We start from the raw sequence: 14,626 nt of genomic DNA, 5'->3' as shown, positions 1-14,626 counted from the left end.
GATTGTTCTCGTCAAACTGTTTTTTCTTAAACCTCCGACGCTTACTTGGAAATACGACATCAACATCCATATCATCAGCAAGACCTTTAGCTATAGTCATACTTGAGCTAAATCCATCATTTCTATATTTCTCAAAAAAAGACATCACACCTTCTACTTGCTTCATTGCATTATCAATACACATATTTTTAGCTTGTAAGTTCTTACTCACCAAGTTAATAGCAAACAAAATGTCATGCCAAATAACCATGCCAAGTAAAAACTCAAAATTTTCAAGTGCATCTACCAAACTTTCAGTTTCACTCTTTGATATAGCATCATCGCACAAAGTATATAATTCTAATAAAGCTGACCTTATTTGAGGAGTTTGATATCTTATAGCCTTGACACTTTTGATTCGACTCTCCCATCGAGTATTAGAAAGATTTTTTACCGTAAAACATGGAAGATGCTTAAGTAAAACATTCCATCTTTTGGTAGAGCCTGAAAATAAAGTATATATGCGTTGCACAATCCCAAAAAAAGATACAGCTTTCAAGCAAGAATGTGCCATGTCACTAACAACTAGATTCAAGCTATGACAAGAACATGGCATAAACAATGCTTTCGGATTTATTTCTAGCATTCGCTTTTGAACTCCTTGGTGTTTTCCTTTCATATTAGAACCATTATCGTAACCTTGTCCTCTCACATCATTAATATCAAGATCAAGTGACTTAAGAGCATTTTGTAATTCTTTAAAGAGGCCTAGTCCCGAGGTATCATCTACTTTCAGAAACTCTAAGAAATACTCTTCTATTTTTATCCTTTTAGTTGACATATTTACGCATCTTACTATTATACTCATTTGTTCTTGATGACTCACGTCGGGTGTACAATCAAGGATAATAGAAAAGTATTTTGCCTCTTTAATAACACTTGTGATAGAGAACCTGACCTTATAAGCGAGAAGAGAAATCAGCTCATTCTGAATGTTATGACCAAGATAGTGATGATGTATCTCATGAGTTTGGATGCGTCTAATATGATCCTGCATAATCAAATCAAATTCAGCAATCATCTCAATCATCCCTAGAAAATTACCATTACTATCTTGATAAAGTTTATCAGTTGAACCCCGAAATGCAAGATTTCTTTTGGAAAGACATTTCACAACAGAAATTATTCTGTATAAAACTTGTCTCCAACGTTCTTTTTCTTTTGCAATTTCTTTTTGGAATTCTTTATCAATAGTTAGATTACTTTGAAATCTAACTTTTACATCATTCCAAATCCTCATATTAGCCATATGTTCCTCACTTTTCTCATGATTTTTAGCCTATCACCAATATGTTTCCAATCTCTTAAACCTTCGGATGCTAATAAACTTAATTGACCATGAGTCTGAAATAACTTACAGCAAAAACAATACACCTTATCCACATACTTTGAGTAAACCAACCACTTTCGATCATCAGTTTCTCCATTACTCAACTTTCTAAAATAATACTTATATGCAAAGTGCCTTTTAGTTTCATCATCTATAGGGAACACAATATTTATATCTCTTTTCGGTCCTTTTTCAATCAACAAATTCCTTGTTTTGTTGTCAAGATTATTCCAATTTCTAGGATCATAGATATCGACAGGAGGAACAGGAACTGGTTCATCAACATTTAAACTTTTAGTATTAGGTGGATTTGACATATTCTCATGAGACTCATTCACAACATCATCTAATTTTTCACTTGAATGATCATGAGGATTCACACTAGGTTCTTCTACACTAGCACTCGTACTAGCTGCAGTTTTTTTTTAACAAACTTATCCATAGATCCTCTTTGAGATTCTATAAATTGGTCTTGTTCTTTTTTTCTCTTTCTTTTGTCATTCCCACACAACACCATGATTAAATAAAAAAAGGAACAATGTCACCTGGTACTGAGAGTTGTGTAGTGCACGTAAGAGAAAAGTCACTTTGTCGTCCACTCTTCCTGCAGTGTTTAAGATCCAGGGATGAGAGGCACGAAACTGCAACCTGTTTAAACTGATGATTGATGGATAAAAAAAAAAAGATGATTAGGTTGTTTTGTGATTAGTGAATTGTGAGCTAAGAGGGTTTTTTGATATGATCGTCGATTTCGACGGCGTGAGTGTCTCAAAAGCCAACGATATTTTCTTATTAATTAAGCAACTTTTTTTTTGGGCCTTTTGATCTTAAACACTTATTTTTAATGGACCCTTTTTGTTCTAAATTTTTTTTCCAAGGGCCTTTTTATTCTTAATTTTTCTTTTTCTTTTTACGAAATCACACAAAAAAAAAAATTATGGGCCCTTTTAATATTGGACCCTGGGCAAATGCCTACCCTGCCATGGGTCAGAGACGGGCCTGGGTAAGGTAAGGAGCCATGGTATCTTCTTGGTATCTTCTTTGTTAACACACTATCACCGTTGTGCATCAATTTGCGGTTGAAGTATTGTTTTGTTAATAGATATTTTTCTACCTGAAATATCAGATTATATTGATTTGATTTTGCAAAAATGCAAACTAGTAGTGTCCATACTGGAAGAGTAACATAATCTGATTCATTCTGAGAATTAAGCAAAAAAGCAAAAAAAATAAAGGCTTTCAAGTGTTCTGTACAACTTCAACAAACAAAAGCTTCAAGAGCTTCTATTGTGGGATGACTAATATACAAAGAGCACAAAATAAGTGGTATCTTCAGTTTGTATTGTATAAGTTGATGAGCTTCAGCAACCCCCATTCTCAAAGCTCGATAGTCTTTAGTATGATAAAACACTAAATAGTTGTGTCTCTACAAGTAACTGCAAAAAGCCACAATAACAAACAAACAAAAAAGAGCTGTAAGTTATCTGGATTTCATGTTACATGACTGGTGCATTATCTGACACTAAACAATTTAGAGGCAAAAATAAAATATATATAGATTACCTTAACGAAAATGTGAATGATGAATCCTCTGTGCCTAAATGTTCCTGCAGTGAACTCAAAAAGTATTGATATCTAAACCTTTATTACAACTAACATAGATGATCTACAGAAGCTCATATACAGATATTTTTATTCAGAACAATTTTCATACCTGTCCATACACGAGCTCATTTAGATCACTGAGAGATGGGTCCTCTCCAAAAGCCGTGCCTGTTAAGAAAAATCACGTTTAACAGTCTGTGTATATCACAGAATAACCCAATGATACCAATTAACATGATGAATGTTATTACCAATAGTCAGTAACTAATAATACACCAATGCACATTGACGGTCACTAGAAAATATTAAGACGCACACCATACATATCATACCTTGACACCACCAGGGAAACAGAAAGTTCTCTGGTGAGCAAGCAATAGCATCAAACTTGTGCATTATGAACCTTGGTGCAGGCTGAGCAATGAAGGTGGGGACATCCTCTCTTATGAACCTCTATCTGTCACTTTTTAGATTAACAAATGTTCAAGACATCGTAGACTTGAAGATCTGAAACCAGGGCTTTTTGGTGTTCGTTGATACCTATCATTGGAAACCATTCGATACCTTTTGTGTCTCATTGCATCATCAATGAAACCTTTCCATGTATGTTTTCACTGCTACTACTGAGATGACTGAGAAATACATTATTTGATACACTAAGCCTGTTCGGTAGCATTCTCTTGGCCACATTGGTTTCCATTATCCCTATTGCATCAGTGTATCATATGGTTATGATTGGTTTACAGGTTTGGTCAAAGAGAGATAGAGAGGGATACAGAGAGAAAAAGAGATGGCAAACGCAAAGACTAAGGAAACGGCTAGTAAAACAGAGGGTTACTTATATAACCAAGACTCAGGAAAGATTTTGGATTACAATTCATTGGTTTCTGTTACTAATATCAGCCCAAACAGAAAAGAAATACAAGATGCAGTTGATACTAATTAGCCGCCAATACAACCAAAACCAAAACAAAGGCAAATGCATCTCCAAACAGACATCATGATTTGAATATGGCAGAGCTCACCTTGTTGAGAAGTCTAGTCTTCAACAACATATAGTTTGCCTCATAGGCTTTCAATGTGTTAAAATCTTCTTCAATGTCTTTCTTGTCCTTTGAAGGCACAACCTTCCATCCTTCTTTCACAAATTCGGTATCAGTACAGAGGGCCAAATTGGCAATGACACTAGGGAGGAATGATTTCTCAAACCAATCAGACTCCAAACAATCAAGCTCAGACTTCCAAATACTCTTTGCAAGCTTGTAACAGGTAAGATCATGAGCTTCTGTAAATGTTTTCTTCCCCACATACTTCTTGTTCAACCATCTCATCTTGTCACTTAATTGCTTCCAATTCTTCAACTCAAAGGATATGAACTTTTGAACAAGTTTGTAAAATGCAGACTTGTCATTGAGTATTGAATGATGATCTATCATTGATTGAAGTAAGATTACCTCATCTTCTTCACTCCATATTTTCTAAAACTGAGTCCCCCACCACCACCTTGCCACGTTTTGAAGAAATAGGAGACTCTTAATTAGCACTTTGTCTTTGTCTCTTCTTCTTTGAGGAAGAAGGAAGAGCAGAAGCAGCCATAGGAAGAGAAGAAGCAGCCATAGGAAGAGAAGAAGCAGTCACAAGAGGAAGCTTCATTGGTTCTGAAACCACAACAGGAGGAGCAGACTCTTATTCAGACTCGGCTTCATTAGCACTTTGTCTTTCTCTCTTCTTCTTTGAGGAATCAGAAAGAGCAGAAGCAGCCATAGAAAGAGAAGAAGCAGTCACAAGAGGAAGCTTCATCGGTTCTGAAACCACAACAGGAGGAGCAGATTCTTCTTTAGACTCTTCTTCAGACTCTTCTTCAGAGTCTTCTTCAAACTAATCATACAACAAATTTGTTCAACTACTACTTTGGAGATGAATGAGTTGAATAATGTTCAACCCAATTTTGTTCAGCTTAATATTTCCAACTCTTTCAATTTTATGCAACCATTTGCAGCCTAAGTTTCACTATTTGAATGGAAGAAGTTGGAAAAAACTATTCAACCCATTCAACTTAAAAAGTTGAAAAATAAACTAATCCTACAGCAAATTTGTTCAACTTGTTCAACTACTATTTTGGAGATGAATGAGTTGAATAATGTTCAACCCAATTTTTTTCAGCTTAATATTTCCAACTCTTTCAATTTTATGCAACCATTTGCAGCCATAATGTTGCAATTCGTGATTGTGTGTTGAACTTGTATCTCCTTTAGGGTATAGTCTTCATTCTTCAAGTATCTGTTTCTCTTAGCTCTTTGTCATTTCTATTCACCTCATTCTTAGTGTTCCTACTGAGATTGATACGAATTTTACCCTCGGTGCAGGTTTGGTTCTGTAGCCTCGGTGAATAACATAGAGGGAACGAAGAAAGCTGAGGAATTGAAGCGAAAGGCTAGAGCTGATAGGTAATTATTTGTCAATGCTTTCTTTGTGCTTGATAGTTTGTTTATTGCTTCAAGGCTTGGTTTTTTGAAGTTTAATACTCGCTTTGTATTTCAATCAGATTTAAAAGAGACTAAAGTTGAAGTTCTACTGCTGCTGATAACACTGAGGAAGAGGCAAAGAAGAAAGCTAGGCTCGTGAAAGCTAGAGCATTGAGGTACTTTTCTACACATCCCAATTTCTGTTTATCCATGAGGTAGTGTTTGATGCGTGTTTGATTTGATGCTTTTGATGCTTTTATAAACTTGTTTGTTTGCGTATTTGCTATAAACTTGTTTGATGCTTTTTAATTTGATGCATGTTTTCAAAGATGTTTTCAAAGAAGTTTTCAAAGATATGTGATGTGTGTGTTGATCCAGACAAGTTTTCAAAGAATTTATTGTGTTTGTTTGTTGGTCTTTGTTGTGTTTATATAGATTTACTTCTCTAGATTGGGTCTTTGTTGTGTTTACTCAACAAGTCTTTGTTGAGTTTATATAGTCTTTGTTTACAAGTCTTCGGTATCTCTCTCGATTCCAAAAAGTATAAATTGATTCCAAATTTTTTTTCTTATCTCTCTCCATATCATCTCTGTCTCTCAGCATCATCATGGCAAAGGATAATGAAGAACTAGAGTTGAAGAAGAAACAGAGGGAAGAAGAAGAAGAATCTTCCAGCGGCTATGAAGAAGAAGAAGAATCCGGCTGTGAAGAAGAAGAAGAATCTTCCTCTGATGAAGATGATGGGTCTGGGTCTGGGTCTGACGATTCTTCTTCTCTTCCTATGACTACTTCTGCTCTTCCTGATTCCTCAAAGAAGAAGAGACAAAGACAAAGTGCTAATAAAGCCGAGTCTGAAGAAGAGTCTGAAGAAGAGTCTGCTCCTCCTGTTGTGGTTTCAGAACCGATGAAGCTTCCTCTTGTGACTGCTTCTTCTCTTCCTATGGCTGCTTCTGCTCTTCTTGATTCCTCAAAGAAGAAGAGACAAAGTGCTAATGAAGCCGAGTCTGAAGAAGACTCTGAAGAAGAGTCTGAAGAAGAATCTGCTCCTCCTGTTGTGGTTTCAGAACCGATGAAGCTTCCTCTTGTGACTGCTTCTTCTCTTCCTATGGCTGCTTCTGCTCTTCCTGATTCTTCAAAGAAGAAGAGACAAAGACAAAGTGCTAATGAAGCCGAGTCTGAAGACGAGTCTGCTCCTCCTGTTGTGGTTTCAGAACTAATGAAGCTTCCTCTTGTGACTGCTTCTTCTCTTCCAATGGCTGCTTCTGCTCTTCCTTCTTCCTCAAAGAAGAAGAGACAAAGACAAAGTGCTAATGAAGAGTCTCCTGCTTCTTCAAAACGTGGCAAGGTGGTTGTGGGGACTCAGTTTCAAAAAAAATGGAGTGAAGAAGATGAGGTAATCTTACTTCAATCAATGATAGATCATCATTCAATACTCAATGAAAAGTCTACATTTTACAAACTTTTTCAAAAGTACATATCCTTTGAGTTGAAGAATATGAAGCAAGTGAGTGACAAGGGATGCAAATGGTTGCACAGTTGAAAAGGTTGAAGGAGTTGAAAAAAAAAATTATTCAACCAATGGTACAAATGGTTGAACAGTTGAAAAGGTTGAAGGAGTTGAAAACAATTATTCAACTAAGTTTCACCATTTGAATGAAAGAAGTTGGAAAAAACTATTCAACCCATTCAACTTAAAAAGTTGAAAAAATAAACTAATCATACAACAAATTTGTTCAACTACTATTTTGGAGATGAATGAGTTGAATAATGTTCAACCCAATTTTGTTCAGCTTAATATTTCCAACTCTTTCAATTTTATGCAACCATTTGCAGCCTAAGTTTCACCATTTGAATGGAAGAAGTTGGAAAAAACTATTCAACACATTCAACTTAAAAAGTTGAAAAATAAACTAATCCTACAGCAAATTTGTTCAACTTGTTCAACTACTATTTTGGAGATGAATGAGTTGAATAATGTTCAACCCAATTTTTTTCAGCTTAATATTTCCAAATCTTTCAATTTTATGCAACCATTTGCAGCCATAATGTTGCAATTCGTGATTGTGTGTTGAACTTGTATCTCCTTTAGGGTATAGTCTTCATTCTTCAAGTATTTGTTTCTCTTAGCTCTTTGTCATTTCTATTCACCTCATTCTTAGTGTTCCTACTGAGATTGATACGAATTTTACCCTCGGTGCAGGTTTGGTTCTGTAGCCTCGGTGAATAACATAGAGGGAACGAAGAAAGCTGAGGAATTGAAGCGAAAGGCTAGAGCTGATAGGTAATTATTTGTCAATGCTTTCTTTGTGCTTGATAGTTTGTTTATTGCTTCAATGCTTGGTTTTTTGAAGTTTAATACTCGCTTTGTATTTCAATCAGATTTGAAAGAGACTAAAGTTGAAGTTCTACTGCTGCTGATAACACTAAGGAAGAGGCAAAGAAGAAAGCTAGGCTCGTGAAAGCTAGAGCATTGAGGTACTTTTCTACACATCCTAATTTCTGTTTATCCATGAGGTAGTGTTTGATGCGTGTTTGATTTGATGCTTTTGATGCTTTTATAAACTTGTTTGTTTGCGTATTTGCTATAAACTTGTTTGATGCTTTTTATTTTGATGCGTGTTTTCAAAGATGTGTGATGTGTGTGTTGATCCAGACAAGTTTTCAAAGAATTTATTGTGTTTGTTTGTTGGTCTTTGCTGTGTTTATATAGATGTACTTCTCTAGATTGGGTCTTTGTTGTGTTTACTCAACAAGTCTTTGTTGAGTTTATATAGTCTTTGTTTACAAGTCTTCGGTATCTCTCTCGATTCCAAAAAGTATAAATCGATTCCAAATTTTTGGGGGATCATTTAACTGTTTTATCGGAACAGGTTATTAAGCCGAAGCTTGCTAGACCAGGGAGTTACAACCTGTGCTTGGGACCATGATGGAAAGCGTATCGCCGGGAGATGGACCTATACAGGTAATGATTGAAAAGGCTTTGTTCTGATTTCCTAATTACATTGTACCAAGGAAGAAATCTGTAGACGATTACCAACCAGAACCAGTAATACACAATCCTCATGCATTACCATTGTTCAGAGACGCACCAAGCCGTAAACGAGAAAGAGAGAAAGCATTGAAGGATCCTATTAAATCCCACAAGCCTGAGGTTCCCATGTCAGGTCCTGGTCATGGTGGAAGAGTTGGGACTACTGGCAGGTAGTAGCTTGTTAACACGCTATCTTATGAAGGTAAGGAGCCTCGGTATCTTCTTTGATTTTGCGATTCAGGAGCCTTGGTATCTTCTTGGTATCTTCTTGGTAAGGTCAGCCCCGTCTTAACAATTTTGACAACCTTAGGCAAAACACTTAAAATGGACCTTTTATTAAAAAAAAAAAAAATTTCCCAACAAATATGACAAAATTTAGATATCAAATAAAGTAGAAAATAAACTAGATCACTGCCAAAAAGAAAAATAATTTTGTTTTTGTTGTAGATAAAAAAAATTCTTGGTTTAGAGCTTCAAGGGTTCGTCCACACATGCACTCCAACCACAATGTAGCCAAATCTGAAACAAAAGAGAAAATGTCAATTATTTCAAGAGAATAATGATCATATGAAACGTTTCATTCTACCCTTAGTTGATGCAAAATCATTGATAATTGTTTCAAAATCCAAACTCTCCAAAATATCTTTTTCAATGCATAAAATTGCTAAACCATTCAATCTTTCTTGAGACATTGATGATCTCATATAATTTTTCAGCAATTTTAACTTAGAGAAACTCCTTTCCGCTGATGCTACTGTCACAGGAGTGGTTAGTAAAAGTCGATAAGCAATAACAACATTTGGATAGCAACCAATATTTTTTACAAACTCAAGAACCTCAATAGGTGTCATAGCTTCATCCCGTAAAGTCACCTGCAATATTCTCAACTCAGAAAAAAAGTCATCCAAATCAACATCTGATGAACCACAATGAGAAAATGTATTATGAAAATTAGTGCACCTTTCTCTTAATTCAATAGCATCAAGTGACTTTAGTTTCACTGAATTATATAAAAATCCAAAAACAGTCTCAAATGTTCTCATTTTCTCAAATCTACTTCTCAAAGAAGCAATTGCCATATCCACTACAACCAAAAAATAATCAATTTTAAAAGCATCTTCAGGTGTTTGAATTACTTCATCATGATTGTTCTCGTCAAACTGTTTTTTCTTAAACCTCCGACGCTTACTTGGAAATACGACATCAACATCCATATCATCAGCAAGACCTTTAGCTATAGTCATACTTGAGCTAAATCCATCATTTCTATATTTCTCAAAAAAAGACATCACACCTTCTACTTGCTTCATTGCATTATCAATACACATATTTTTAGCTTGTAAGTTCTTACTCACCAAGTTAATAGCAAACAAAATGTCATGCCAAATAACCATGCCAAGTAAAAACTCAAAATTTTCAAGTGCATCTACCAAACTTTCAGTTTCACTCTTTGATATAGCATCATCGCACAAAGTATATAATTCTAATAAAGCTGACCTTATTTGAGGAGTTTGATATCTTATAGCCTTGACACTTTTGATTCGACTCTCCCATCGAGTATTAGAAAGATTTTTTACCGTAAAACATGGAAGATGCTTAAGTAAAACATTCCATATTTTGGTAGAGCCTGAAAATAAAGTATATATGCGTTGCACAATCCCAAAAAAAGATACAGCTTTCAAGCAAGAATGTGCCATGTCACTAACAACTAGATTCAAGCTATGACAAGAACATGGCATAAACAATGCTTTCGGATTTATTTCTAGCATTCGCTTTTGAACTCCTTGGTGTTTTCCTTTCATATTAGAACCATTATCGTAACCTTGTCCTCTCACATCATTAATATCAAGATCAAGTGACTTAAGAGCATTTTGTAATTCTTTAAAGAGGCCTAGTCCCGAGGTATCATCTACTTTCAGAAACTCTAAGAAATACTCTTCTATTTTTATCCTTTTAGTTGACATATTTACGCATCTTACTATTATACTCATTTGTTCTTGATGACTCACGTCGGGTGTACAATCAAGGATAATAGAAAAGTATTTTGCCTCTTTAATAACACTTGTGATAGAGAACCTGACCTTATAAGCGAGAAGAGAAATCAGCTCATTCTGAATGTTATGACCAAGATAGTGATGATGTATCTCATGAGTTTGGATGCGTCTAATATGATCCTGCCTAATCAAATCAAATTCAGCAATCATCTCAATCATCCCTAGAAAATTACCATTACTATCTTGATAAAGTTTATCAGTTGAACCCCGAAATGCAAGATTTCTTTTGGAAAGACATTTCACAACAGAAATTATTCTGTATAAAACTTGTCTCCAACGTTCTTTTTCTTTTGCAATTTCTTTTTGGAATTCTTTATCAATAGTTAGATTACTTTGAAATCTAACTTTTACATCATTCCAAATCCTCATATTAGCCATATGTTCCTCACTTTTCTCATGATTTTTAGCCTATCACCAATATGTTTCCAATCTCTTAAACCTTCGGATGCTAATAAACTTAATTGACCATGAGTCTGAAATAACTTACAGCAAAAACAATACACCTTATCCACATACTTTGAGTAAACCAACCACTTTCGATCATCAGTTTCTCCATTACTCAACTTTCTAAAATAATACTTATATGCAAAGTGCCTTTTAGTTTCATCATCTATAGGGAACACAATATTTATATCTCTTTTCGGTCCTTTTTCAATCAACAAATTCCTTGTTTTGTTGTCAAGATTATTCCAATTTCTAGGATCATAGATATCGACAGGAGGAACAGGAACTGGTTCATCAACATTTAAACTTTTAGTATTAGGTGGATTTGACATATTCTCATGAGACTCATTCACAACATCATCTAATTTTTCACTTGAATGATCATGAGGATTCACACTAGGTTCTTCTACACTAGCACTCGTACTAGCTGCAGTTTTTTTTTAACAAACTTATCCATAGATCCTCTTTGAGATTCTATAAATTGGTCTTGTTCTTTTTTTCTCTTTCTTTTGTCATTCCCACACAACACCATGATTAAATAAAAAAAGGAACAATGTCACCTGGTACTGAGAGTTGTGTAGTGCACGTAAGAGAAAAGTCACTTTGTCGTCCACTCTTCCTGCAGTGTTTAAGATCCAGGGATGAGAGGCACGAAACTGCAACCTGTTTAAACTGATGATTGATGGATAAAAAAAAAAAAGATGATTAGGTTGTTTTGTGATTAGTGAATTGTGAGCTAAGAGGGTTTTTTGATATGATCGTCGATTTCGACGGCGTGAGTGTCTCAAAAGCCAACGATATTTTCTTATTAATTAAGCAACTTTTTTTTTGGGCCTTTTGATCTTAAACACTTATTTTTAATGGACCCTTTTTGTTCTAAATTTTTTTTCCAAGGGCCTTTTTATTCTTAATTTTTCTTTTTCTTTTTACGAAATCACACAAAAAAAAAAATTATGGGCCCTTTTAATATTGGACCCTGGGCAAATGCCTACCCTGCCATGGGTCAGAGACGGGCCTGGGTAAGGTAAGGAGCCATGGTATCTTCTTGGTATCTTCTTTGTTAACACACTATCACCGTTGTGCATCAATTTGCGGTTGAAGTATTGTTTTGTTAATAGATATTTTTCTACCTGAAATATCAGATTATATTGATTTGATTTTGCAAAAATGCAAACTAGTAGTGTCCATACTGGAAGAGTAACATAATCTGATTCATTCTGAGAATTAAGCAAAAAAGCAAAAAAAAATAAAGGCTTTCAAGTGTTCTGTACAACTTCAACAAACAAAAGCTTCAAGAGCTTCTATTGTGGGATGACTAATATACAAAGAGCACAAAATAAGTGGTATCTTCAGTTTGTATTGTATAAGTTGATGAGCTTCAGCAACCCCCATTCTCAAAGCTCGATAGTCTTTAGTATGATAAAACACTAAATAGTTGTGTCTCTACAAGTAACTGCAAAAAGCCACAATAACAAACAAACAAAAAAGAGCTGTAAGTTATCTGGATTTCATGTTACATGACTGGTGCATTATCTGACACTAAACAATTTAGAGGCAAAAATAAAATATATATAGATTACCTTAACGAAAATGTGAATGATGAATCCTCTGTGCCTAAATGTTCCTGCAGTGAACTCAAAAAGTATTGATATCTAAACCTTTATTACAACTAACATAGATGATCTACAGAAGCTCATATACAGATATTTTTATTCAGAACAATTTTCATACCTGTCCATACACGAGCTCATTTAGATCACTGAGAGATGGGTCCTCTCCAAAAGCCGTGCCTGTTAAGAAAAATCACGTTTAACAGTCTGTGTATATCACAGAATAACCCAATGATACCAATTAACATGATGAATGTTATTACCAATAGTCAGTAACTAATAATACACCAATGCACATTGACGGTCACTAGAAAATATTAAGACGCACACCATACATATCATACCTTGACACCACCAGGGAAACAGAAAGTTCTCTGGTGAGCAAGCAATAGCATCAAACTTGTGCATTATGAACCTTGGTGCAGGCTGAGCAATGAAGGTGGGGACATCCTCTCTTATGAACCTCTATCTGTCACTTTTTAGATTAACAAATGTTCAAGACATCGTAGACTTGAAGATCTGAAACCAGGGCTTTTTGGTGTTCGTTGATACCTATCATTGGAAACCATTCGATACCTTTTGTGTCTCATTGCATCATCAATGAAACCTTTCCATGTATGTTTTCACTGCTACTACTGAGATGACTGAGAAATACATTATTTGATACACTAAGCCTGTTCGGTAGCATTCTCTTGGCCACATTGGTTTCCATTATCCCTATTGCATCAGTGTATCATATGGTTATGATTGGTTTACAGGTTTGGTCAAAGAGAGATAGAGAGGGATACAGAGAGAAAAAGAGATGGCAAACGCAAAGACTAAGGAAACGGCTAGTAAAACAGAGGGTTACTTATATAACCAAGACTCAGGAAAGATTTTGGATTACAATTCATTGGTTTCTGTTACTAATATCAGCCCAAACAGAAAAGAAATACAAGATGCAGTTGATACTAATTAGCCGCCAATACAACCAAAACCAAAACAAAGGCAAATGCATCTCCAAACAGACATCATGATTTGAATATGGCAGAGCTCACCTTGTTGAGAAGTCTAGTCTTCAACAACATATAGTTTGCCTCATAGGCTTTCAATGTGTTAAAATCTTCTTCAATGTCTTTCTTGTCCTTTGAAGGCACAACCTTCCATCCTTCTTTCACAAATTCGGTATCAGTACAGAGGGCCAAATTGGCAATGACACTAGGGAGGAATGATTTCTCAAACTAATCAGACTCCAAACAATCAAGCTCAGACTTCCAAATACTCTTTGCAAGCTTGTAACAGGTAAGATCATGAGCTTCTGTAAATGTTTTCTTCCCCACATACTTCTTGTTCAACCATCTCATCTTGTCACTTAATTGCTTCCAATTCTTCAACTCAAAGGATATGAACTTTTGAACAAGTTTGTAAAATGCAGACTTGTCATTGAGTATTGAATGATGATCTATCATTGATTGAAGTAAGATTACCTCATCTTCTTCACTCCATATTTTCTAAAACTGAGTCCCCCACCACCACCTTGCCACGTTTTGAAGAAATAGGAGACTCTTAATTAGCACTTTGTCTTTGTCTCTTCTTCTTTGAGGAAGAAGGAAGAGCAGAAGCAGCCATAGGAAGAGAAGAAGCAGCCATAGGAAGAGAAGAAGCAGTCACAAGAGGAAGCTTCATTGGTTCTGAAACCACAACAGGAGGAGCAGACTCTTATTCAGACTCGGCTTCATTAGCACTTTGTCTTTCTCTCTTCTTCTTTGAGGAATCAGAAAGAGCAGAAGCAGCCATAGAAAGAGAAGAAGCAGTCACAAGAGGAAGCTTCATCGGTTCTGAAACCACAACAGGAGGAGCAGATTCTTCTTTAGACTCTTCTTCAGACTCTTCTTCAGAGTCTTCTTCAAACTAATCATACAACAAATTTGTTCAACTACTACTTTGGAGATGAATGAGTTGAATAATGTTCAACCCAATTTTGTTCAGCTTAATATTTCCAACTCTTTCAATTTTATGCAACCATTTGCAGCCTAAGTTTCACTATTTGAATGGAAGAAGTTGGAAAA

General features: G+C 35.4%; 1 protein-coding gene across 1 annotated transcript; it reads right to left on the bottom strand.

Annotated features, from left to right (window-relative positions):
- Positions 1 to 8,935: 8,935 nt before the first annotated feature.
- On the bottom strand, positions 8,936 to 12,986 carry LOC147927410 (uncharacterized). Its single transcript, XM_087487448.1, has 7 exons — positions 12,923 to 12,986; positions 12,700 to 12,758; positions 12,549 to 12,592; positions 11,529 to 11,587; positions 11,028 to 11,395; positions 9,307 to 10,932; positions 8,936 to 8,989 (listed from the first exon to the last, which is right to left on the bottom strand). The coding sequence occupies exons 1-7, from the start codon at positions 12,984 to 12,986 to the stop codon at positions 8,936 to 8,938; spliced, it is 2,274 nt and encodes a 757-aa protein (XP_087343574.1).
- Positions 12,987 to 14,626: the final 1,640 nt, after the last annotated feature.

Source organism: Camelina sativa, chromosome 15 (assembly GCF_030686135.1).
Source record: "Camelina sativa cultivar CO46 ecotype springtype chromosome 15, ASM3068613v1".
Taxonomy (NCBI): Eukaryota; Viridiplantae; Streptophyta; class Magnoliopsida; order Brassicales; family Brassicaceae; genus Camelina; species Camelina sativa.
The sequence above is the reverse complement of the archived record's forward strand: the minus strand, read 5'-3'. Positions and strand labels throughout refer to the sequence as shown.

Excerpts from the sequence above, each read along its gene's own strand:
- LOC147927410 (XM_087487448.1), bottom strand. The coding sequence starts at position 12,986 with ATGCACAAGTTTGATGCTATTGCTTGCTCACCAGAGAACTTTCTGTTT. Across the intron at positions 12,593-12,699 it reads ATGAGCTCGTGTATGGACAG|GAACATTTAGGCACAGAGGA; the intron begins GTATGAAAATTG and ends AGTTCACTGCAG. Across the intron at positions 11,588-12,548 it reads TCATTCACATTTTCGTTAAG|GAAGAGTGGACGACAAAGTG; the intron begins GTAATCTATATA and ends TAAACACTGCAG.